This window comes from Trachurus japonicus, chromosome 14 (assembly GCF_045865225.1).
Source record: "Trachurus japonicus isolate A0001 chromosome 14, Traja_1.0".
NCBI classification, from domain to species: domain Eukaryota; kingdom Metazoa; phylum Chordata; class Actinopteri; order Carangiformes; family Carangidae; genus Trachurus; species Trachurus japonicus.
In genome coordinates, this window is record NC_140920.1 from 9637415 (window position 1) to 9663832 (window position 26418).

A 26418-nucleotide genomic window follows, 5' to 3' on the forward strand; every position below is an offset into this window, starting at 1 on the left:
CTAACTTCTTGAAGGGATCTATTTCAGGAACAGACGTCGACACCTTTTGCTGCTAATTTTCTTTGAGGTGTGATTAATTGAGCTGCGGATGCAAAACCACTGAGAGGTCTCAGACCGTCGCTCCAGATGAGCCGTGCAGACAGGCGTGGGACGGACGTGTCTATCACTGCTAACACATGACAGCAGAGTGACCACTGTACAAATCAAGCTGCTCAATATAGAACCACACTTAACATCCTCCTAATCACCGTGAAGGACTCTCTTCTGTCTTCTGCTCATCCATATTTATGCTATACATTATAGAAATATTTAGCATTTAAAGGGATAGTTCACCCAAAATTGAAATTCGTCCAATTTGGGAAGAGGAGCTTCCGCTACAAAACAAGCTTGAAATATAGACTTATTTAATTTTTTTCGGGACAATTTCGCATTTCGGGGCTTCAATACAAGACGGACTTTACATACGAGCAGCGTGGAGGTTTTTGGATGTTTTTTGGTGTGTCTTTTTGTTACAAAGACAATTGGTATCCATTTGCAACCGCTATATGGACATGCACTGCTACGCCGAGACCCCCTGTAACTCAGGGCTGGGAGAAGTTTCAGAGTCCTCCGTGGCTTCTCTTAGTCCACATGAGGGGGAGTAGATAATGAGTGAAATTTCAATTTTGGAGTGAACTATCCCTTTAAGGTCCTTGTAGGAAACTCAAAATAAAAATACCTCTTTCTCCAGTATGTTGTGATTTTATCTCCTAGCAACAATTCCTCCTGGACTGCCAAATTATCAGGAGACCAATCGCATTTCTCCCTCTAATTGCTCCAATCTACCTTCCCAATCCGGCTCACACTCCCCGAACACGGCCCCCGCCCCGCTGCTGTACAAAACAGTAGGCAGCCAAACGACTCCCCACAGACACATCGTCAGCGGCGCTAGTGCCAGGCCCGCCAGTGGAGGGTTAAGTAAATATTGGGCGAAGCATCTGCTCTCAGAGTGCCATCGTCTGCCTTGCGCTCCGGCCCGGTCCCAGCCTGGTATAAATCACACACAGCAATTAGTGCCACACTGTCCCTCTGCCCTCGTTAAACAACTCCGCCTGCTGAGGAAGGAGGCCCATAATAAACACCAGACACCAGGCTGCATGGGTGGAAGGAAGACGGAGGAGGCACAGATGGATAGATGGACACCTGAGGGAAGTGGATCATTGTTTTAAAAAGAAGAAACTTCTTAAACAAGATCAAGTTTATGGCTGTTTTATACTGTAGCTCTGCATGGCCGCTGTGCTGCTGCTCGGAGCTAAATCATGATATGCTCACAATTACAAAGTGTAAATGATACCACACCCACCCCAGTTTACCTCATTGTCGCACTGACAATGAATGAATATACAATGATTTTCTGCAAAAAAAGCAACAAAATCCTGGCAGTGCAGTCAATCCAATAGTTTTTGAGACGTTTTTGTTCGGAGCAACATGATGGCCAACATTACTTATCACCACAACAGACATGTCCTGTGATTTTCAGCCTAATAGGAGGATATTTACCCTGTACCACAGGGGGCACAACCTGATAGCTGAGAATATTACTGTCAGATAATGCCCCCCTCCTATAACAAGGAAAGACATTCAGAAGACAGGAGAACCTACACCTAATGTAACAGATCTGAGGAGTTGTTGGGTTATTGCAAAACCTCGACACTGAGCTGATTCAGAGGCAACAGCTGGAAGACTCTGCAGATGTGTCCGATTACATACTTACATAACGTGTCATCGAGGTCCATGAGACCACTGATTGACCACAGAAACATTTGTTATGTGACTAAACTGTGTGCACGTGTTTGGTTTCTGGAGAGAAAAATAAAAGAATAAAAGCGGACAACAGAAGAAAATTAGGCAGGTGACTCTCTTGGCTTATTTTTTTTATTTATTTATGAAGACATGCGGCCTTCATCATGATGAAGGACGAGTGTCTGGAAAAATATCAACTGTTTATCAACAATTGAAGCATGAGGTTTGGGCTGAGCGACTGCGTCTGTAGTAAAAAGCTTTTAGGTACGTAAGCTCGAGCTTGGACAAAAACACAAACAGAAGAGGAAGGTCTTTGCAGAGCACAGGAACAAACACTGTGGCATTCACAGAGAGACAAAGACACGCTGAAGCAGGTGCAGCCGTCTCACTAACTGGAACATCAATTCCAATGACACTGTACTGTATGTTTGTCATAACTGAGAGTACTTTTTTTATTTACTTCTAGGGTAAAATGACATGGCTGTCTACCACCTCAAGTAGGAGTGCATCAGTGAAGATCATAAAAACAACATAATGGTTTTATTTAAGAGTTGGAAAAGTGATCAGTGTTTATGATGATGGATCTGTTTTTATAAATCAGAGTTACTTAAAGTTATTTTCACAGTCTATTTATATCCATTATTCAAGACAATAGATGACACCCAAAGCATGTTCACATTCAATTAACATGTTTGCTTTACAATTGAAAATGACTTTTTTATATATAACTATGGCATGTACGCACCAATGCCAAACAACCCTCCACTTCTGTCTCTGATAATAGAAAAAAATAAAAAGGATATTCTGAACTGAGATGAGATTAAATGATGTCTGGGAAACTGACAAACAAAAATCTTGCATTATAAACCCGTAAAAAACAATAGCAACCTTTTCCTTAATGCAAATTGGTTCTGTACTTTTTATGTACTGTAATCATGCTGACAAACCAAAACTACAACAACTAGACACATGTGAAACATAACCCCATTGATTGGAGTAATTAATAATTAATAATAACCAAAGTTTATCATTTAAAATGCAGGTCTTTTTATAACTTGTGTGTTTAACCATTACTGATGCAAACATGTTACCAACAAAGTCAGTTAGCCGGCCAGTGACAGATCACAGATCACAGATTGTGTCTTTAAGAGCGAGCACGGCCTTCTTATTTAGCGTATATGAATAAAACAGCATGAGCCAATGACGGTCTAATTTACGACTGACGCTCTAAAAGTGATAATCAATGATCACTGGGCTGATTTTTTATCATTCATCATCATCCAGTGATCTAAAATACCCAATTAAACCATCAATGTAATTTAGCCGACAACAGCTCATGAAAGGACAAAAACATGGGGCTGGTGAGAGGAGAAGTAGCCATCAGCACCCCTATTACCATATTGCTCTAAATTACCACAATCACTGGGGGACCACTTAACATGCCACAACCCAGTTTAGAAAAAAAAAAAGTCCCACAAATAATGTCAGAACGAATGTAACTGATTTACATCCAGCTTCTCTTTGTGATTGTGCGACCAGTTGCTGCTGTTGTTTCCAGCGTAATTAGGAGGTAATGAGAGAGAGAGAGAGAGCGGTTTAGAGACACCGCAGGCAGAAGAGGGGTGTGTTCAGGTGATGAAAGGACCGGTCGGGCTGACTCTCCAACACCACCACCACCTGACGGCCACTCACAGATGACAAGTCAGAGCAGAGGGGAAGAGGGGAGGGAAGGAGGTGGGAGGACCAGTGTTGAGGAGGGGGATGGGGAGACGTGGCTGGAGCAGGTTGGAGGTTTGCCGTTAAGCTGCTGCTAAAGAAATCCTAGGATTACTTTCTTTCTACATGCGATCTTCATTATTCAATATACAGAAAACATTTATTTTATATCTGTATTGTATTCCCTCCTGTTTATTTATTTTTTCCCCCGTCCGTCTTTTTTTTCTTCTTGCCTGTGTTGAGAGAACAACAGGGGGAAAAAAAGAAGGAAAGCTGTGCAACAGTATCTGTATTATACTGTATGCTTCCCTTCAATTCCCCTTCCCTCCATCTCTCTCTTTCTCTCTCAGACTGAGACCGATTCTCCTGTTTAGGTGCATTGTGAGGGAGAGAAAGATGGAGAGAGAGGTGAGCTGGTTACTGTGGCAACCAGGAGAGTGACTCTTAGGCAATGGCATATGCATAGGGAGGGAAATAGAGGGAGAGAGAGAGGGAGAGAGAGGAGAGAGCCGCAGAGGGAGAGAAGGTGGAGAGCGCTGATGAAGGGATGTAGTGGAGGGAGGGTGAGGGGGGGAGGCAGATCAGAGGGAGGTGTCAGTGGGTTACTGCGCACAGAGAGATTCACCCTCTATTTCTACCCTGGCAGAAAAGAAAAAAAAGGGAGGCAGAAACAAAAGGAGCTGTCTTTTGAACGGTCGCTGCGCTGGATTGGACTGTCAGCGCTTCCTCCTAACAACCTCACTTAGCTTCGCTGCTCCCACTCCCAGACACTTCCTTAACTCCGCGTCTCTGCCTCTCTGTGTTCCTAGTCTACACGCTCCGATGTGTTGCAGCCAGGTGTTCCTCAGATTGAATTTACACCACTGATTTTAGCATTAAAATGCTTCGCACGGCGTCCGAGGCCGTATCAACGAAAAACGACTATACAGTACTTTATCAGGCCAGCAGCCTAAAAGCCAAAGATTCTTCTATGACTATAATCTTAATGAACCAGGGAGAAGCAGACTTTCTCCAGACTCATCACAGGTTTAACATTTTTCTACGATAAATTAATTTAAAGTGACTGTGTAGCTTCTGATTAAAAAAAAGAAAGAAGAAATGACACGTTCTCCTTCTTCTAATGAAAGCCATGAAATTCACGTTTCATCTTTAGGGGTTTTTCTGCCTCATATCGTCTGGTGTGGATATAAAGTAGCTTGTGGCTGCTAATATTAGCTAAAGTAGGCAAATGCACTGTGATCAGCTAATTGTTATGACGACTAGTCTTTGTGCTAATGTCATATACTCACAGTGGCTACAGTTAAAGAAAAGTGACATTGTCTTTTAAGCTTGATATATACTGTAATATTGGTTGACGAGAAGTAAAATGGTGAACACTGTATCACAATAATGTCGTCAGAAAAGCTCAATGGAAAATAAGACGCTACATCTCGTCTTGTGCAATGTGTAAAAACCTGCTGCTCTCTTTTAAAGGTCCATTTACACATAAATATCTGCTCTGACTATCATCCCTTTGACTGACGCAGCATGACCCCAGAGATAACTGAACTAAACAAGGCGCATTTGATTTCTCATTAGTTAAAAATAATGTCTTTTTTTTAAGAGGAAGAATGTGTTGCTGATTGATGCAGCTCTAATTTCAGTTATATACCTGAATCTTTCCACATCTGCATCCCAGACAACTTGGTAATTACAGATGTTTTCACTGTTTCTCAAATGTATCAATTTTTTTTTTTGTTTAAATGAGGCCAATTAACCTATTAACTCTTTCTACGGGCATTGTGACTTTTTACTGGCCTGTGGTGAAGACAAGAGGAGGATGATGGCGAATACCCTCTGACCTTATGACAGCAGCCCACAGAGAAACAGACTGCCAGAGACAAACAGAGCCATGGGGTGGGTGTAATGAATATGCTGCCCCCTATGGTGGGGATGACCTTATAAACAACAACAAACTGTCACTACGGCCAGGCCTGCTGGGAGCTGCCCTCTGTGCAAGGGCAAATGGCCTGAAATCCACTAGACGGGACTGTGTGAGAGACAGTTATTAGATGTTATATCACAGGACAAGCTCTTAGGCTGCCGGGGGTTTACTTTACTTTACTGTAGACGCTCCATCACAACGACGACGACACAGCACATTACAGACCGAATGTTTATTTTCCACTGTGAGGCTGTTTGTTATAGTATTTACCCAGGTAGATCATCAGAAGTCGCATGCAGTCGCGTGGCGTGCCGCTAAGTGACTGCTTTTATTACACGAGACAAGCTACAGTACGCCTCGCGATCGGTGTGATCTCAGCCGAGCCGCTCTGAATCAAACGGCAGCAGAGGAAGAGACATTCCCGTGTTTCAAGGGAGGACTTTCATGTCACCATGAAGGAGACAGGGAAGAGCGGCGGCGGCGGCGCAGGGTTAGAAGTCATAGCGAGGCATATGGCATCTTGAATTTTGGGCAATGAGATCTGACAGGTTAACAGAACATTTGGCGGGGGGGTGCACAGGGAGAAACAGGGTAGAGGAGAGGTGGGGAAGAAGAGGTGGAGGTGCTGTGTGTGTGTGTGTGTGTGTGTGTGTGTGTTTTGGGTGAGAGGGGTAGGTGGGTGAGGTTGCTAAACACTCCCATCTGTTCGTGTATCCCGAGGCTCTGCTAGAGCAGTTAGCCACAGTCTTATGCAGATGAGGTGTTGCTGTGCCGGCTGCTTCCACTTACAGCGGATATATTATTCAAATGTATTTGAATAATATGAATGGTCGGATGGGGAAACAAGGAGCAGCAGGGTCAAGCTGTTTCCTAGGGACCGTTTGCTGCTTTTTTTTTTACCATCCGATGATCACAGCTCCTTCAGGATGTGTGAGTGCCGTAACTATGTCCTCATTAGGCTTTGCCTTCCTCTGGGCCCCGGCGCCATCCCAGGAGAGAGATCTGCCTAACAGGGGTACTCTATGCATGCTGACATGCATTATTTGAGGTATGAGGATATGGTGACATGCTAAGCGATACTGATCATGTCACCGTGTCCCTTTTCATTGCGATTTTACAGGTGATGTTAAAACATGAGAATTTACTGACATAAACCTACAACCAGTAATGAAACAATTTACATGTTTTATTCTTAAAGGGATAGTTCAACATTTTGGCAAATTGGCCCATTGCCATAATCGCTATAGTAGCGGTAGGTTCGTTACCTTTATTTGTTGGTGCAAGCTATTTTTAGAACAGCGGAGCAGAGCTGTGAGCTGCTCAGAGCTACACTACGGAGGCTCATGGGATTTCTTGGTTTCCCTCATCAAACTCATCAAATACACAATCCAACAACTCCAAAACGCTCTGGTGGACAAGTTGTGACCTGCACATTCACCACGCTATGAGATGATAACACAACGTTACCAGACAGAGTTGTTTTAGAGGGAAATTTGTGCAAAACCGGTGATGTGCGTTGCCTTCAGGGACAGTTTTTCATCAAGCAGTCTCTGCATTTACCTCTAAAAAAGCCTCCGTAGCGTAGCTCTGGGCAGCTCGCGGCTCTGCTCCGCCGTTCTAAAAGTAGTTTGCACCGACAATTACGGCTAACAAACCTACTGCTACTATAGCGATTATGGCAATGGGCCAATTTGCCAAAATGTTGAACTATCCCTTTAATACTTCTAGAGAATTTACACAATTAAATAGTCAGTTAAGTCCTTCAGATGATCCTCAGCATGTTTATAGTCTCATAAACACTGACTCCTACCTACACTGCAAACCTCTCCGATAAAAAAAAGGGGTGTGTGTGCTAACGGGTAATTGAGCTTCCATCACCCACATTGTTGTTCTTAGATACAGTCATCACATGCGTGTGCTCCCCCCCCTACATGATCGCATATTCAAATGAGGATAAGGAGCTTTTGATGGAATGAGGGGGATAGGAGAAGAGAGAGACAGAGAGAAAGAGAGAGAGATAAAAAAAAACGGTTGAAGAAGTGGAGGAAGGAAAGCAAAGCCCGGACTGATTTGAATCTGGTAAACTGTCAGAGAGAGGGATTACCCCACCAAATCCCTGGCGAAAATAGAGGCCCAAGTTATTTACTAGCCTTACAACCAGCTGCAAACCATCTGTACTTAATTGTAAGACACAAACTTTATGAAGATCAACTGGGGATTTGAGCACAAAGCCTCTTACGCCACTGAATTGGTGTCCCTGCTTCGAGGGAGAGTACGGGACGGTGCTCGAGACATGTCACATGCGCTTTGGAGGACATGGACTCCAAAGCACCGCTATAGTCTAGACCAGGTCCTCTCAGCACCACATCCTGCTAAATACATAGACATACAATAGATAGATTAGAGTAAAGGGGGTGGAGTACGAGGGGCTGAGGAGTTTGGATGCGCCTCACAAAGCATACAGTATACACATGCACAAAGACACAAACCAACACACATAAACTTACACACGCGCGACAGGACATGACCGGCATCAAAACATTTAATTGGCTGAAGCATGAATGGCTTTTAGCATCAGACCAGTCATTACGTCCCAATTAGGCGTGCAAGTGGCCTGATAACCTACACTTAGCCATGGAAATCAGCAGCAGCAGCAGCAGCACCGAGGGAAAACAAAACAATACCTGGCTGCACCGCTCCTTCATAAAGACACAAGCCCCGGTACAAAACAAAAACCTGCTTGTGGCATTGTTTAATGTAGGTCGTTGTGCATTATGTTGTTCTTGGCAGCCGTCTGAAGACAGGAGATAAGAGGTCCTCCTGTCCAAGCCACTGAATGGCAGGTAGCCAGGGGTAATCCTATTTAACGAGATCTGGGCTGAATCTGGGGTGGGGCGTGGTGGTGGGGGTCACACGAGGAGTCCGTCGGGGTCAGGCTGTGGCTTTGTGTGGTGGCGGCCTGGTGGTCTCTTAGCATTCATGCATCTTAACAACAATCTAACACCCGGCTGCTCTGCCTGTATGTGTCCGTCTCTGATTGGAAACATAAATGAAGATTAAAGGGACAACGAGGAGTTTTGGAAAAGCGAAGCGTTTTCACTATTACATTTATGATCATCATCTCAAACCTCTTTACCACAGTCTGTAACTGTTTTTACATTTTGAAATGAATCAGATGTATTTAACTTTTGTAACTGTGTTTTATCCTAAACTATATGTGACTTGTGCTGTGCATTGTGTTTCGCTTTGAATATTGCTGTGATCTCGACAACATTGCAAATGAGGGTAAAGCCTCAATGTCCTTTCGAGAATAAATAAAGGTTTGAATGAATGAATGAATGAATGAATGAATGAGCATCTGCGCGCACCGTAAAATTCTTTGACCGGCGCAAGACAGACTCATGTTTTCATTCATCAAGAATTAAAGTCAGAGGTTCAAAGACGATCACATACCGTCGTAGTTCCGACCATAAACGGCGATTCGGCGGTGTTATTCTCATGACTCACCGAGAAAACCGAAAGTAAAGAAACGCTGGTCGGCTCGCCCAGCATTTCCACCACCAATAATAATAACAAAATAACCATAGAGACAAAACCATATATTTATCGAAAATGGGCCCATTAACAAGTGTGGGTAACGTAGATTCATCCACATTAATATGAGACTTTTTTATTGTCCCAGAGTTTTTCGTTCTGCCGACGGAGAAAACTCCTCGTTGTCCCTTTAAGTGCCTTTGAGTAACTTGACAGTTTCAGTGTGACTTCACATGTAAAACGTTGTGGTGTTCTGCTGTCACACATGATAAATAGTAATAGTAACAAACCAAAAAGAAAAGGAAAAAAAGAAGGAGGAGGAGGAGGGAGGCGAGGCTTCTCTCCGCATGACTACCTCACTTCTAGGAAACTCAGACGGGTCACCCAAGAATATTGTGGGATCTAAGCTGCTGGCTGCTGCTTTAACTCATTTATTTTCTTCCACTGCGCTAATTCCTCCCATCTCCATATGTTAAGGGCTAGGGTGGGAGGGGTATGTGTGTGTGTATGTGTGTGTGTGTGTGTGTATGGGGGGGGTGTCAGGGATTAGGCCATCCTGTCTGGACATACGCCTTGTGTAATCACGCTGGAAGGGGCTGGTCATTGTGCATCTCTGTCCAGTATGTAATGTGTCTATGGGCCCCGCAGGACACCATGTCATGACCTCAACAACCACCATAATAAAAAAAAAACTCTGCATCTGACCACAGTTGCTGCTGTGAGCACCAGCCAATTAATCAGGGATGAGTGTCGTCTAAAAAGCCTCAAATACTGAACAAACCAGACCCAGAAAAGGTCAAACTGAATAAGTAAGAATATATACATTTCTCTTTTCACGTGCTTATAGCTGAGCTCTTTTTAAGAACTTTAAACTTGATCTATTTTCTTTTCTTTTACTTTTATTTGCTCTTGCTTTTAAGAACTTTAAACTTGATCTATTTTCTTTTATTTTACTTTTATTTGCTCTTGCTTTTAACTCTTCTGTTTCATGCTTCTCTCTTTTTTTAATGTTTTGTCTTTATGTAAAGCACACTGAGTTGCCTTGGTATGAAATGCGCTATATAAATAAAGATGTCTTGCCTTGCCTATAATCATAAGTTCTGAATTATTTCAGTGTGTCCCAGTCACATTTGTTTCAAAGCTGTGTTATGAAGTTGAAATGTTCTAATTCTGCAAATGAAAGTTAATAAAAACTAATAACTCAGCAATAAAGTGAACTGTATGGCAAAAAAGCCTGTAAATCACAAAGTGCATCCACATGTAGCACTGTCCTCCACATGGTCACATCATAACTTGTTATAAACCTCCACCCCCCACCCCTCCTCTCTCCCCCCACCCTGTATACTCTCCCACCTCTCTTCATTAGCAGGTATAATCCCTGATGGCCCATCTGCCAGACGCCAAAGCCACAAAACACACGCAGAGCAAACAAGGCATGAAGAAGCCGGCCATTATGGGGCCTGTTTGAACGGGACCACTGATAACTGAGGTGGACAGGACACTAGTGTGTGTGTTTGCTCAGGCCACACACACACACACACACACACACACACTGACACACAATACTGCTGCTACTTACGCACATATAAAGGAACTATTTGAGCTGCAGGAGAATGACAATGGTGCACCTGCCTTTAGAGGACAGTTGCATGTGTTTGTGTAGATGAAAACTAAAGCCATAACATCTTCATCTTCATCTATCATCACTATTGCTACTTGTTTTTATCATCACAACTGTTTCAATTGATCTAAAGTTTCCCTCAAACTGAAAACAGACCGACACAACTTCAACCTCAGCACCACTGTGTCCTGTTACTATGCAGTGTCTAAAGGGCTTCGCCACATTAATAATGCATCACTTCACTAACCGTTTCTCTCTTCCCATGAAGCTCAAAGGAGCCAATTGGTTATAGGGATCAGAATCAGAAAACAGAACTAGAACTGTATATCTGTGTGTTTATCAGGTCAGCTCAGCTTTTCATTGTTTCATTGAACTGAGAACTGACTGAGCACTGTTTCAGCAACACAGAGTGGCTGACACAAAATGGCTGCCTTGGACTGAAAGAGGCAGTAAGCCAGAGCAGCAGCAGCAGCAGCAGCAGCAGCAGCAGCAGCAGACAGAGCAAATCTTTTACGGGTCTCCCTCCCTCTCTCCATCTCTCTCCCTCTTCCCTCACTCTTATTGAGAAAAGATTAACAAATCACCAGCAAACCACCACTTGATTGCTTTTTTCCCCCCCCTAAGACTTCCACAATATCACCATCACACCAAGACATTTGGGGGTTTGCAGTGTGACCCCCAGGCCGCCAAACTGGGATTACATTGTGGAAATGTAATCCTGGTTTGGGGGGGCTGAAGGGATCAAGGCACTAGAAGAGCACTAGAAGACACAATGTAATCAGGAGGAACGTCGTCTACACCCCAAGAATCAGACTGGAAGATAAATCCTGCCAGAGATTTATCCACAATGTCAATTAGAACATATGTTGGGACACATTAATTGACATATGACACACTTACTGGATGTTGCCTCTCAACACGCATATGTTTTTAAATCCACCACATTTTCTACTCACATTCATACACTTGTGTCATTCACAGTCCCAGCTAATGTTTCTTCTCGTTAGTTTTTTCTTCATTAAACATTATTTATTTTAAAGGTCCAGTGTGTAATATTTGTCAAGGTTTATTGGCAAAATCTGAATATACTACCAATGAATATATTTGTATAAGTGTATAATAATCGCTATAAAATAAAATCTGTTTGGTTTTTATAGCCTTATAATTCTTCTTTTATATCCACCTTTTTACGAACGTCAAAAACGTAAGCCGTTTTTGCTCTTCCGGTGGAATTTTATGTTTACGTTTCCATGGTTTCGGTAGTCGTGGTAAATGCATGGATTTTAAAGAAAAATATTTCAATGAAAATCTGTAAAATGCATGGACCATCACACCAGCTTTTAACAATATTAAATTGGCCTATCACACAAATTGACATCCGTGTCTAAAAAGCCAGCCTTAATAGATCCATGCGTTAACCGCAACTATGACAACGACTGAAAACCATGGAAACGAAAAACGTACAATTCCACCGGAAATGCAAAACCGTCTTCCAGTTTTGACCATAGATGACGTTCGGTTTGGAAACTTGTGGATAGAATTATTTAATAGATAAATAATCGGAATGCTAGATGTCACCGTTTTCCCCTCATTTTACACACTGGACCTTTAAGAAATGAATATTTGTTATATGAACACACGTTTGTGTCGTCTCATGATGTATTCAGCACTAAAGACATAAATGCTGAGGACATGTGTGTGTGAGTGTGTGTGTGTCTTTGTGACTAAATAGCTGCACAAGGTCACATGACGTGGTCTCCATTTTGGATCGGTGTGCATGTGTGCAGGTTGTCAGACACACCTGGGACACACACAGATAAGCAGCATGCTACACATGCAACTTAGAAGCTGCACCTCTCTGACACGCAGAGTGCATGGAGGTGACAGCTTTAAAAAAAAAAAATCAAGCTGAAGTGAAGAAAAAAGTGAGAGAGAGAGAGAGAGAAGGAACTGGCGGAGATACAGTGAGCTTAATAGCTGCTGAGAGAGAAGAGCTTATCTTCCCACCACAGCTAATATGAGCTTCTCAATTAGATGAAAGGCTCTCTCTCTCTCTCTTTCTCTAATTTTTTGTTCAATTTCTCCAGGCAATTTATTTAGGGTGGGGAGGGAAAGGAAAAAAAAAAAAAAAAAAAGGAACAGAGCCCGAGCTAACCGCATTGGCCAAGCGCATGACGAGTCATAGCAAGCTCCAGCCAATGAGGCGGAGCTGACAGCGTAAACTCAGGCCCTCAGCAACAACATGACTATTTACTGTATGCAAGAGAAGAATCTATTTGGGGTTCAACACAACACACACACACAAATCAGCTGTCTATACACATCAATTTAACAGATTTGTTTGATTCTAGTATAATATTGTTTTCTTCATTCTCACCACAAACAGGGTTGAGACTCTGAAATGTAAAAAAAAAATGTTCATGTTGGTATCGACGGCGGCAGAAAGAGCAGTAGCACCTAACATGCTAATTGAACGTGTTTCCTTTTGCTTTCTGAAGGCAGGCAGATATTTTTAGACAGTTCATTCTGTATTCTGCATTATGGATTAACTGGGATTATGCAAAGGACCCTTCATGCGTTCACTTATCAGTTTAATTTCTTTGTCCTCTGAATTATTTTTACACAGAATCTGCCGGTATTGTATCTTTCTCTATAGTTGCCAAGTGGAACTAAAGGATTATGCAAGCATTTCTAAAAAAGAAAAAAAAAGAAAGAAAGAAAGAAAAAACATTTCCTCACCTTAGACAAAATGTAAAGCTTTGGTCGGTTAGTTGTCATAATGTTTTCATGACTTGGAGTTTGCAAGCAGATTAAAATTCAAACCATTCAGCTCAAACATAAAAAAATAAAGGATAATTATTTTAAATCTTCCATTTAAATAACAGGTCACAGTAAATAGTTATGCCATGAATTTAAATCTCCCTGTTTTAAATTTTATTTTATCAAATGAAAAAAAATAAAGATTTCACATATTCCTTAAATGCTGTTCTTTCAGTTGCAGTTAATGAAAATAAATCTGTTTATTTTCAAAAATGTAAATGATGCAGCTGTGAAATTTCATCTTGGCCTTGAAAATACACGAATTTTCTCTTTATATATGTTGCACAACATTTTTTATACTATTGGGAAAAAATACAGTTTTTACTTTGATTAAAAAGAGATCAGATTATAAAACCTGTTTGCCATCCATCTAATTGTAATTCACCTCCCAGTTTAGCATGACTAAATGAATGTAATAAATATGAAACATTATTATTTTGTTTGTTTATAAGTCTGCATAATAATAATAGAGTGATGGTGGAAAAATGTAAAACAAAAAAAAAGAAAGAAAATTCACCTTGAATAAACACATAAAGTCCTCCCAGATCTTTCAGACCAAACTGATTCTTAATCATCCTTTCTCACCATCTGCTGCTCTGCTCTTCTATCAGAGTCAAGGTTACACATCACAGCTTGAAAAATACTGCTGCTGGAGTCTAGCGATACATGACAGCGCACCTGGACAGAAATGGGTGAGGTGGGGTGTGTGTGTGTGTGTGTGTGTGTGTGTAGGGGAGAGGGTGTGTGTGTGGGGGTTTACAAATCCCAGAATACACTCTACATGCAACGTGCATTACAGTACTTGGGGATATCACTTCCCTCGCTGCCTGAGACGTCCATCTATCAAGGTGAGTTCCCAGAGCGGCCCGGTCTTTGGAAATACCTTTCCACAGGTCACCTTTACCCAGGCACCGGCTCGGCTCCCCACTGAATTAATTCACTTCATTATTCCCAGTTTTGATTAGCATCATGTAGGGGGAGGACTCTTCATTGCTATTATCTCCTAACTGACTTGTGGGACAGCAAAGGTTGGCGCCTCTTTCTTCACCCTCCTCTGTTCCTTTATGCTTTTATACTTACTTTTACACTTTATACTTCCCATTTATATGAACATGCAGGTGAGAAATAAATTAGAGATGCACCGATCCAATCCGATACCCATACCTGGGCTGAGCGTATCGGCCGATACCCGATACCGATCCGATACTGCTGTTGAATGACTGAACCGTATACCTTACCATGTCAGTAAAGGCATCATGCAGGCTTGACATAAACATTTAGCCTTGTTAAAAAAAGGTAACAAATTGACATAGGTATAAATGTACTTAATATTATTTATTAACAAATAACAAAGTGTGCATAAGCAGCAAAAATAAATTGAAGAGTTCATTTGCAAAAGCAGTTAAGTGCCATTTTGAAAAAGATGAGTTGATGCTTTTGAATTATTCTTTGCATAGTGTTGTTTTAAATAAAGCTTTATTGTTTTGAGTAACACTATAGATCGCTGTAACTGCATTGCTGTGTATAATATTAATAAAAAAGAAATGACTGGATCGGAAAGCTGGATCGGCCTCATTCATCCGATATCCGATCAAGGTATCGGATCGGTGCATCTCTAAAATAAATGTATTTTTTCTTTTAACACTGAACAATATGGCAACAGCATGGGCCACATTTGGGGCCTTATGTGTGTTGACTTTATGGATCTGAACAGTCGAGAGTTATTAAAACGTTAAAAATGTCTGTGTCAACACGAGGAGACAGTGGAAACAATCGCACATCAGTCGGGGGCGACGCGGTGATGTCCACTGACATTTAATTTCTTGCCTGTCCCTTATTATAAGAATCATCAGGAGGATGTAAAAAAAAAACTGAGGGGCCGGTACATCATGAGTCTGCATTAAAGCTCATGTCATGATTCTCTTTCTTTCCTTTTCCTTCTTTCTTTCTTTCTTTCTTTCGCTCACTTGCTTGCTGTAAAATGCAGAGCAGACAGGGACAGAAAGAGAGAGATATAGAGAGAGGGAGGCTGTGAGTGGCATGCATGGACAGCCCCTCTGTCTCTCAAAGACACTGCAGCAGCTGCATGCACGCGATAAGAGCAACCATTCACAGCCAGCTCCCCTTTTTCCTCCTCCTACACACCAACACACACACCAATACACTCTTCTCCCTCTCCCTCTCTGTTTCTCCACCACACACACACACACAAATGCACTGACGTTCATTTTGCACATCAACCTCTCTGCAGGTTCTTCCACAGATACTGCGATTTGAAGCAGCCTTTGTCGACAGTCAAAGGTCTTCCCCGTACATCTATTTGCTTTTCTGGTTGTTTTTTTTCTTATTATTTCTGTGACGTCAAACTACAGCAGGGTTGAACATCATCTCTTCCTCTTTCTCTCTTTTTTATTTTCTTTTTTCAAATCGCTGACAGAGAGTAATCAGGTAACACTCAGCAGGTAGCAACACAGGCATTACAGCACTGTGATTGTCCACCACCTCCACCGTTCAGTCTGACCTGACAGCTGTTTATCTGGCTCTGTCTGATAATCTTACATGAGGACTGGTGGTTAAAGGGATAGTTCACCCAGAATTGAAATTTTGGGTGGCTTCTCTGAGTTACAGGGGGTCTCGGCGTAGCAGTGCATGTCCATATAACGGTTGCAAATGGATACCAACTGTCTTCGTGACAAAAAGATGCACCAAATACATCCAAATACCTCCATGCTGCTCGTCAAATTTGGACGAACCGGGAAGAGGAGCTTCGAGAAGCTTCCGCTACAAAACAAGCTTGAAATATAGACTTATTTAATTTTTTTGGGGACAATTTCGCATTTCGGGGCTTCAATACAAGACGGACATTACATACGAGCAGCATGGAGGTATTTTGATGTTTTTTGGTGCATCTTTTTGTTACTAAGACCGTTGGTATCCATTTGCAACCGTTATATGGACATGCACTGCTACGCCGAGACCTCCTGTAACTCAGAGAAGCCACGGAGGACTCTGAAACTTCTCCCAGCCCTTAGTCCACATGAGGGTGAGTAGATAATGAGTGAAATTTCAATTTTGGGTGAACTATCCCTTTAACTGCCTGAAAATCGCCACCAACGTCCTGACACATCCTGTAGATGTGGTGACGATGTTCATCATGTCTGCACCAAATCTGCAAGTTGCGTTTTTTTCAGGATGTTTAGGCCTGGATAGATTCTCATGTTGTTGTCTCCCACCTCGATAAGAAGAGCATTTCTGTGTATAAATATCGCTCCAAAATAATAATTAAAGGGACATTGTGTAACTTCTCCTGTTATCTATTCACGAAAATCGATTATTTGGTTCAAAAGTATGTTTTTCATTAATCAATAATCCCCCCCCCCCCCCCCCCCCCCCCCATCGACAAACTGAAGTGTTCCTTTCAGCTCTGAATTAGCCGTTCATATCATTCATATCTACATGGAGCGGGTAAGCTAAGTCGTGTCGCCATGTTTTTATGTTCAGTGGCAGCGTGACGGTAGGAAACCACGGAAACTCAGCGGAGACACCGGAGCTGTCGGCTCAGGTGGAGGTGGCGTCTGTGAAAAGTCACCGCGGTAACGCAGTGAGGAGGAATGGAGCGTTACACTGATGCTGCATTCACCTGCAGTCGGGCAGACGGCCGTCGGTAACAAACCAGATGTCATTTTAGTCACAGAAGTCGAGAGGCAATACGACATCGCCATGACAACATATTGTCACGTGTATTGTTTTGCCTCGTGCTGACGGACCACTTGTTTACATAGAGGCTTGTTTATGCCGTTATGTGCAGCGGCTGTCGTCCGTCTGCCGTCTGCCCAATTTCAGGTGAATGCAGCATGAAAAATACGATTGAGTTGCTTGCGATATACAACCGCAACGCTAGATGGGAGTAATTCCTACACAATGTACCTTTAAAAAAACTGAAACACACACTTGTCTAACAGCTTTCAGCCTTGTGTTTTATATAATGAAGTAAGCTTTAAGTTCAGCAAAGATGCATTAACCATAAATGCATCTGCACATGTGACAGGTGATTCTATCCGACCGTCTATCTGGTGACATCCCTGCCAATCACTCTGATCTGCTGATAACATCCAGCCCCCAAATCTATACAGTCCACAGAATGTCTAAGTGCCAATTAATTGGTGGCTCCTTCCACGATTAGCTCATGTTGCGCTTATAGCTAATCTGTATCCTGGCAGGGAGCCACGCATGACCTGGCTCCGGTCCAGGTCTGGGAGCCACGGAGGCAGCAGCCATGAGCGAACCCAGCACAGCGCTGTGCAGCCCGGAGAAGATGTGCCAAACTGCAGCGGCACAAAGGAGACCTCACTGTTTATCAAAGATTAAGCAGTGTTTAGTACCCCCCCTCCCTCCTCACACACTCCCTCCTCCTCCTCCTCCTCCTGCTCCTCCTGCTTGCACTTAAATATACACGCACACACACATGTACACCTCCAGCTCACACCCTAATTGTTCCCAGCCCCAAGAGTTTAATAACGAACAAATTGCGGTTATTGGTGAGCAAACAGCGCAGTACGGAGGTGGGAGTGTGATCATTGCAGCAGCAGCAGCAGTTAAGAGAGAGAAAGGGCATCACCCTATCTAATTAATATCTCTGTCAATCTCAGGCTACGACTGGAGCAAGCAGGCTGTGTGTGTGGAGGGAGATGTAGTAACACAACACATGCTATATCATCCAGAGCTGCTGGACACGTGTAACATATCGATCATGGTAGCTGCATGCATATATATACAATTTGTTCTATTCATAACGCTGCATTTCAACATTTTCTGCAGTTGCAAAATAGACATTCTCAGAAAATGGTGCATATTTTGTGTTGTGGGCTGCTGTACCACAACAATATGGAGTCTTATTGTATCAGATCAATGCATTTCCTCATCTATCTGGCTATATATCTGTCCATCTATCTCATTTTAAATAATATAAAGATTTCTATTTTGTTGTCATCCGTTATTTCTTCTTTTTTTTTTGCCTTTACACTTATAGCTTATCATGCTGCCTGCATGCTGCCCAGCCCAAGTGCATCTCCCCGTCATGTTCCCATAATTCTTTGTGGCAGCTGCAGCCAGATTCATGCACACAGGTATTGATTTTCTTCCCAGTTTTTTTTTTTTTCCTTCAGCACAACCCTTTATTTATCTTGCTAAGCCCCTGCCACAGGGTGTGAGGAGAGAACCAGCTCACAGCTTGTGAGAGGACACAGTGAATTCAACATGAGAGACGCTTACCACATAACCTGGATTTATTTTCATTTATCTGTTATTTATCTGCCAGTACTGCTCTGCTGCAGAGTATAATCCTGCTCTGTGTGGGATGCACGTGTAGATATGCATGCGTGCGCGCGCGTTGTGTGTGTGTTGTGTTTGCAATGTCCGTCCATCCGTCCATACAAACACTTCATTCTCCACAGGCCACCTGACCCATTTTTCTGTGTGAATAACAATACTCCAGCCAATCATGGGCGGACAGAATAACGAATGCTGGAAAAAGACTCTACATCCAGCCTGTCACACGTCAGAGTCCCAACCCTGCCTGTCGACAGAGCGAGGCAGGGATAGAGAGGGAGAAAAAAAAAAAGGGAGAGAGTTAGTTATCCTCTCCTCTCTCTCTCCCCCTCCTTCCTTCCCCTCCTTCTCTTTCTGCATCTCCTCCACACAGGGACCAGTAAAACCATTACCCACCCACCCCAGCCCCCAGCTCAAGGTTGTGCTGCGCCAATGGCTGCGCTTCCTACATCGCGTTCTGAGAAAAGGGCAAAACCGACAGCGAGCAAGCTGCAAAGCTGCAGCCAACAAAAGACTTCCATTATTATATAGCTACTACCTGTAGGCTACAACACACAGTACTGTATGGCTGATGATTACCTCCGATCCTACGCTCTATACAGATGTTTACAGCAGGGCAACAGCCATACAGGAAAGTCACAAATACACGCTTTGATGCAGGATCATTTAACTCTATAACCTTCCTGTTATTTTCATTAAAGGGATAAGTTCACCCAAAATTCAAATTTCACTCATTATCTACTCACCCTCATGTCGACTAAGAGCTGTGAGAATTTTCAGAGTCCTCCGTTCCTTCTCTGAGTTACGGGGGGGTCAGCGCAGCAGTATTTGTCCATATATATTGGTTGTCAATGGATACCAACTTTCTTCGTCCAAAAAGACACACCAAAAAACATCCAAATACCTCCATGCTGCTCGTCTGTAATGTCCTTCTTGTATTGAAGCCCAGACATGAGAAATTGTTCCGCCGGTCAGTGCAAATCACGCAAGATTTGCACTGACACAGGAAGAGCAGTGAACTGAGACACTGGGAGCTTCCGCTACAAACAAGCTTAAAATATAGACTTATTTAATTTTTTTTCGGAACAATTTCTCATGTCGGGGCTTCAATACAAGAGGGACATTACAGACAAGCAGTATGAAGGTATTTGGATGTTTTTTGGTGTGTCTTTTTGGACGAAGAAAGTTGGTATCCATTCACAACCATTATATGGACAAATACTGCTGCACGGACCCCCCCCGTAACTCAGAGAAGGCACGGAGGACTCTGAAACTTCTCACAGCTCTTAGTTGACATGAGGGTGAGTAGATAATGAGTGAAATTTGAATTTTGGGCGAACTATCCCTTTAATACTGTTACATAGGGATTAGCTGAAAATGCAGAGGTCAGCTTAGGTTTGCGACTGTATAAACTCACAGACATTCGCACGGCTCCACACGAGCACGGCTTTTTTAGCCGCCTTGAAATGGAGGAGGAGGAGTGAAGGAGAATCAGTGGGCAACTGTGGAGACACACGATAACGTCCAACAGTCTTTTGATAGTAGCTCTTGATATTTACTTCAAAGGCCCATTATACGCAGCCAATTAAACCGACATAGTGTGGCTGGCTGGCTGCAGGGATCGAAGCTGCCTGGCCGCGGAAAGAACTCCAACACACATCCCAAATGTCAACAAACATGAAAGAACCTGTGAAACAATTTGGCTACATGAAAAGTGTTAATCTGCAAAATCGTTGAATAAACTGTCCTCTCACGCTGCGAGAGGACAGTTTATTCCACAATTTTGCCGTGGTTAACAGGAGGACAAGAGATATTAACCATCATTAGTGTTGAGTCAGTGAACTTCTGGAGGAAATGAGTAGATGTTAAAGGTGTGTTTATGAATGTAATAGTCCATATATGTGTGAATGACAGAGTCACAGAAAGAGAGAAAAGAATGAGAGTAAAAGAGGGAAAGAGTGAAACCGAGGCGAGGTGAGGGAGAGCTGAGCAGAGCAAAGAGAATCTGTGGTGTGATGGCCGACGGCCCTTGTGCTTAGCTCGTGCGCTGAATGAAAAGAAGCCCTCGTGTGGGTGTGTGTTTGTGTGTGTGTGTGTGAGTGTCTGCAGCAGTGCTGGGGGGTCGGCCCCCTCTCGGCCCGACTGGTGCTGAATGCAGAGCAGGCAGCGTCAGGCCGAGGCAAACGACTACAAGGCCTCCTCAGTGACTGCAGCACAGGCTGCACCTGGGGAATGGCCCTGCACAGCAACACAGCAACACAGCAACACAGCCGCAGTCACACACACACACACACACACACACTCCATCACAACGCAGCCCTGAAAGCAACACCGCAGGACGCACACACGTGTCCAGCAGGTACGACACCGAATGAAAGCACAAGCGATTTTTATTTTTTTTAGGTTTCTTTGATGTATTTTATGTTTTCCTGTTGAGCTATGGAGTGATGATGATAATTTAACCACCATCATCATCATCATCATCTGGGCCTTTTACATCCATGCATCTTATTTCCATCTCTACTTGCTACGGCCCAGCTTATACAGGGTCTTAAAGGCCCATATTGATATTTGAGGTTTAAAAAAAAATCATAATGATACGTTTACCAAATACCAATATCATTAACTTATTACATTTTTGCCATTTCTATTCATTTATCATCTGACATCATTCCTATCTATATACATTATCAATGATAAATCACCATAACTCTATTTTGAAGGAAATTCAGCCGTTATCGAATTAGGACATGAGTATCCACCATCCAACACCTGCACATACAGTATACTGCTGCACTCCACCAAAACCTACAGTACATCGGCCATTTCAATACAGCTCCTGCTTTTTTTAAAACACAAACTGTTCAGGACACAGTCTCGCTGCACTATTTGGCACAAATCCAGCAGTTACAACACAGTTCTGTGTTTATACATCTAGAAAATGTAAGAAAAGGGAATCACTCCTTATACACATGCATTTTCTCTCCTCTCAGATAAAATCCTAATTCTTGGTTGTTTTAACTGTGTTTCTGTATTGTCTGTGTTGTCTATTGTCTATTTGTGTCATTCTATGCATCAACCTTGTATAGTAGTTTGTACTCTGTGTTTTCTATGTATTTCTTATATGTTGGGACTGCAGATGAAAATTTGCTGTGGGCTAAATCTGGTGCAACCATCTCTTCATTTTCTGAAAATGATTAATGTCATTGCACACACTGTCCCTTAATAAACTAAATAAACTGAACTTTCTGAAGCACAGGGCTTCATGTGAGTGAAATAAACTGAGCAGTGGACCTGACATCTGATGACTGTTTGGCCTTTTGACACAGATCAACTCTGTGGGTCGAGCAGGAGCTGCAGTCTAATGCACAGTGTAGTTAATATCATAAAGTGTGTGTTTTTGTGGTCTTGTGTTTGACTGGACACTCGTGAACACTGGACCAGGTTCATGCCAAGAAAAAACACAAACAGTACATTGTGATGTGGTTCAGTATGGTACAGTAACAAGAATGCAAATAAAGATTGTGTAGTGCCAAGGAGATAAATCAATAACAACATGTGCACTACATGTACAGATGGTGCTGATCATTGACCACGTTGGCTGTGGCGAGACTTTGAGATGAGGTCAATCTGTCCTGACAACGGGTCTTCTTTAAGAGCCTTAATATAAAGTGACAGATTTCCCTCTATTGAGTCCACAAATTGTAAACCAGTAAACCCATCACAATCAGACTTTGTCCTGATTGGCTCTAATTCTGAACAATAAATTAAATCCTCTTAGTCTGGACAGTTTGCAGCCAATGGACTGATAAATTCTCTCTCACTCGCTAAACAAAAGGCACAAGTAGCAAATGGCAGACAAATGCTTCCATCAGTAGTTAGTTACAGCTAAGCGGTCATTGTTTAAACCCAAACACATTTACCAGCTCTGGGTTTTGTTTTCCAAATCACAAATTTCAAGTAATTTTAGTCATTGAAAACAAGTCTAAGAGTTGATTTTCCTGAACTGACACAACTATCAAGAGCTTAGCCTCGTCCTTGCTCCCACACATTGGTTGAATTACTGTACAGAATACAATACAAAACAATATCCATCTTTATTAACAAGTCATTTAGTTTTGTGCTGTTTTTTCTTTTTTTAAGTGGGTACAGATGCTAAAAATGTTTCCTGCCCAGTTTAATATTTAAACTTGATTCCAGAGCAAATCAACTCAACCAAAAGGTTCTTGCAAGGTAAAAATACGTTAAAAAACATTAAATAGTGAAATAAAAAGTCAAATTTAAGAGACAATAACATGAAGGGTATACCGTTCTTCTGCAGTGTTTCTGTTTAGAACCACGTTGTCTACTATAAAACCACTCCATCAGACACTTAAACTGACAGGTTACTTTTATTGGATGCCCCGACTAAATGCATTTTTCATCATTACTTTCCATTCTATTCTAATGGACAGCGTGGTTCTTAAAGTGGTGCTTTGTTAGTCTTCCCTACAACAACTCAAAAGGGTCTACGTCCAGTGAGACTTGCAGCGGGCCTGTCTGACAGCCGCTCCACATCATGCTTCACCTTCCAAACTGAAGAGCCGATTCAATTATTCATGTCCGAGACAGAAAAGCTATATTTCACAAAGTTTTTTTGTTTGAAGCCCAAGTGTTAATATTATTTTTATTCATTAAAAATTAAAATGCTGAAGCTTGGTCATCGAGATGAGGGATTGAGCCGTCTTGCATTGAGCTGTCAGTTACTGTGCTTAGACATTGGTACACACACTCACTCACACACACACATACACACAAAGTGCACTTAAAATGTGTGTACTAGAGGATGAGGGGAATGGACGGTGCGTCAGTAGGATGCGCGCACTGAGACGTGAATAAAGACCATTTGCTCATGGATTCATAGGCTTCCGTCATCCATTATTTAGCATGGAGAAGAGCAGTGGATTGGTGGCTGGCTGATTTTTCTGACAGCGTTTACATGGCTGACGGCTACAGATGTGAGGATTTTGAGGCTCAAGATAAACACTTTGCTTTGACGGTGCAAAAACTTTTCTCTTTTTTTTTATGAAGGGTTTTTTTTAACCCGTTGAAAAGCTGCAAGTTTTAACAAAATGAAAATAAATATTAAAGGTCCTCCAACCATAAAACCATTTAACAGATTTTGGTTGAAAAGGTGCATGGACATGAGAAAAACCTGCACTACAGATTCCTTTAGCAACATAACCACTGTGTATCCCACATATACCACGCTCGGGGCAAACCTCTTTGTGGACAATTAAGAGATTGCTATAGATTTCAACATGGCTGATTTCACCTCAGTGGACAAATGTAAAACGTCAACAAAAAAAAAAAAAGCAGTCGCTAGCCAGCATTTGCCCTCCATCCAAAAGCAAAATGACATTAGCTCTTGTCTATTGAGTTTGCTAAATGCCCCACATAAAGTGAATTTGCCCCCCAGGGCGGGGAAACAATCACGCAGGCGAGCGTTCCATTTAAGTGATTTGAATGATCGGAGCGCCGCAGTGCTTCCTATCAGCCACGGAAATGGGTCAATACACTGAGACTAAGTGACACGGCTGGCAGCCCGCGCTCCCAGAGACGACCGGGCCGAGGAACCTCACTGTCATTGGGTCAGACAGACGTGGATACACGCACACACACACACACACACACACGCAGAGGCCTTTTTTGAACAGTTAACTCAGACCGTACACACCTCCGACGTCACAACACGTATCCCATGACTACCAGCATTTGTTATTCTCATTAGGCCATGCTAAACTTTTCTTTAACAAACAATGTAACTTTAACATTCATACTGTATCAGTATAATAATTACATCTCCAGCAGCTCTGTTCATGTCATAGCATTCCTCAACAACACCATATGTTTTTAATTCCCCAGTATTCATTAAAAAAAAAAGAAGTCAATACAGCAGACCATTTAGTTCCAGTTAAACTATTCAACAAAAGCCAAAACTACACAGATAAACTGAGTTGGCCTACAAATATATCATTCAAATCAATCATCCACACTGTGTTTATTGAATGAATGAACGTTTTTTTGCATTTTCGCGTCATGCCACCACTGTGGCCCATCCCATATGGGATTACAAGACACATTTAATGACAAATACAAAAAAAAGGACTAGACCGTCCTTCCTGTTGGTGTTACCTGCCACACAGGTGTGACACATAAATAAATAATTTAAGATTACTTTCAGTAGTCAACTATATATCGCTCTTCGTCTCATTGCCCAAGCCTTTTCAAGAAATAAAGAAAATGCAAATATATTCAACAAAAGATGTTTTAGCTTCTCAGCATCATCTAACCACACAAATTCCTTATTTGGATCTACTTTACTAAACAATATTTGTCTTATAGAGTCATAGAAAGGACAGTAGAACACAAAATGCATTTCATTCTCCACCTCTTGAATGTCACATAAATTGCAAATTCTATTGTCTTCTGCTGTGCCAACATATCTGCCTGTCTCAATATGAAGTCTCAATATTATAAGCTCTTGTAACCCTGTGACGTCAGTGAGCGAAGAACAACTGAACAGCCAAATATAAAACTGTCAAATACTCTCCAAGTGGAAACTTAAACTGAAACATGGTGAAGATAAAAAATTTTTAAAAAGTCATGACTTACTTTCAGCGTTGATTGACATTGTGTCTTTCTCCCAGGACACAACAGTGATGTAGGCCTCCACTGAGGCAGGGATAATGCACTTGAAGACCGCCACATTGCCTCTCATGGCTTTCTGGTCCTCCACCCGGACTGTGTAGGGCTCTCGAAGGACTGAGAGGAGGGGACAGGGGAGGTGTGTTGTGGATAAGACGGAAAACCGCTAATACAAAAGCTCAGACAAGCCATGATGCTTCATAATGATACATAAACACATTCATGATGATGAGATTTTCAGAGAAACTGCCTTACCAGCCTTAATGTGGACATCTTGGCTCCTGATTCTCCCTGAGGGGTTCTCCGCTGTGCAATAGTAGGTGTTGTCGTGGATAAGTTTGCTGAAGCTGGAAGGGGGGATGTGGAAGATCTGAAGGGTGCCATTGGGGTGCACATGGCGGATCCCTGGCACATCATAGATCTCCTCGCCTGTGGCCAGGTACCAGCGCAGTGAGACAGGGGGCACGCCTGCGGCGGGACAGGGCACCGATGTCCCTGTGGTGCTGGCAAACACTACCTCTTGCACAGATGCATTGACAAAATATAAGCTGGAACGTAGATCTTCACAGAAAACTGTTGGGAAAGAAATGAGAAAATAAACACGACAGTAAGACAAGTCACTCTGTGTTTCTGCTACAGAAAAGAGCAGTGAGAGTTATTCACAAGGTAGGCAATAGAGAACCCTCAAATAGATTATTTATTTCTGCAGGTTCGTTGAAAATGGCCGATATAATAATAGAACTTCAGACCTTAAAAATAATGTTTAAAGCAAAGAACAGATCATTACCAGAACATTTACAAAAACTTGTTCAAACTGGAGGAAGGGGACAACAGACTGAAGCTTGATTTTAAACATACATTTGCAAGGCTAAGCTTAAAACAAATGTGTATTTCTGTTGCAGGTGTAAGATTATGGCATTCACAGAGCAAGGAATTGAAAAAATTGTAAGAGTTTGTCTCAGTTTAAGAAAATGTTTAAAAAAGAAAAGATAAGTGTCTACAAAAA

The 26418-nt window shown here is 42.3% G+C and overlaps 1 protein-coding gene across 4 annotated transcripts in view; it reads right to left on the minus strand.

Annotated features, from left to right (window-relative positions):
- dscama (Down syndrome cell adhesion molecule a) overlaps positions 1-26418 on the minus strand; it is a 105641-nt gene that overhangs the window by 55645 nt on the left and 23578 nt on the right. For all 4 annotated transcript variants that reach the window (XM_085797357.1, XM_085797358.1, XM_085797356.1 and 1 more), the window contains exons 2-3: positions 25668-25985; positions 25380-25529 (exon numbers count right to left, since the gene is read on the minus strand). In XM_085797357.1, coding sequence (XP_085653483.1) covers positions 25380-25529; positions 25668-25985 — 468 coding nt within the window. The remainder of the gene's footprint in view (positions 1-25379; positions 25530-25667; positions 25986-26418) is intronic.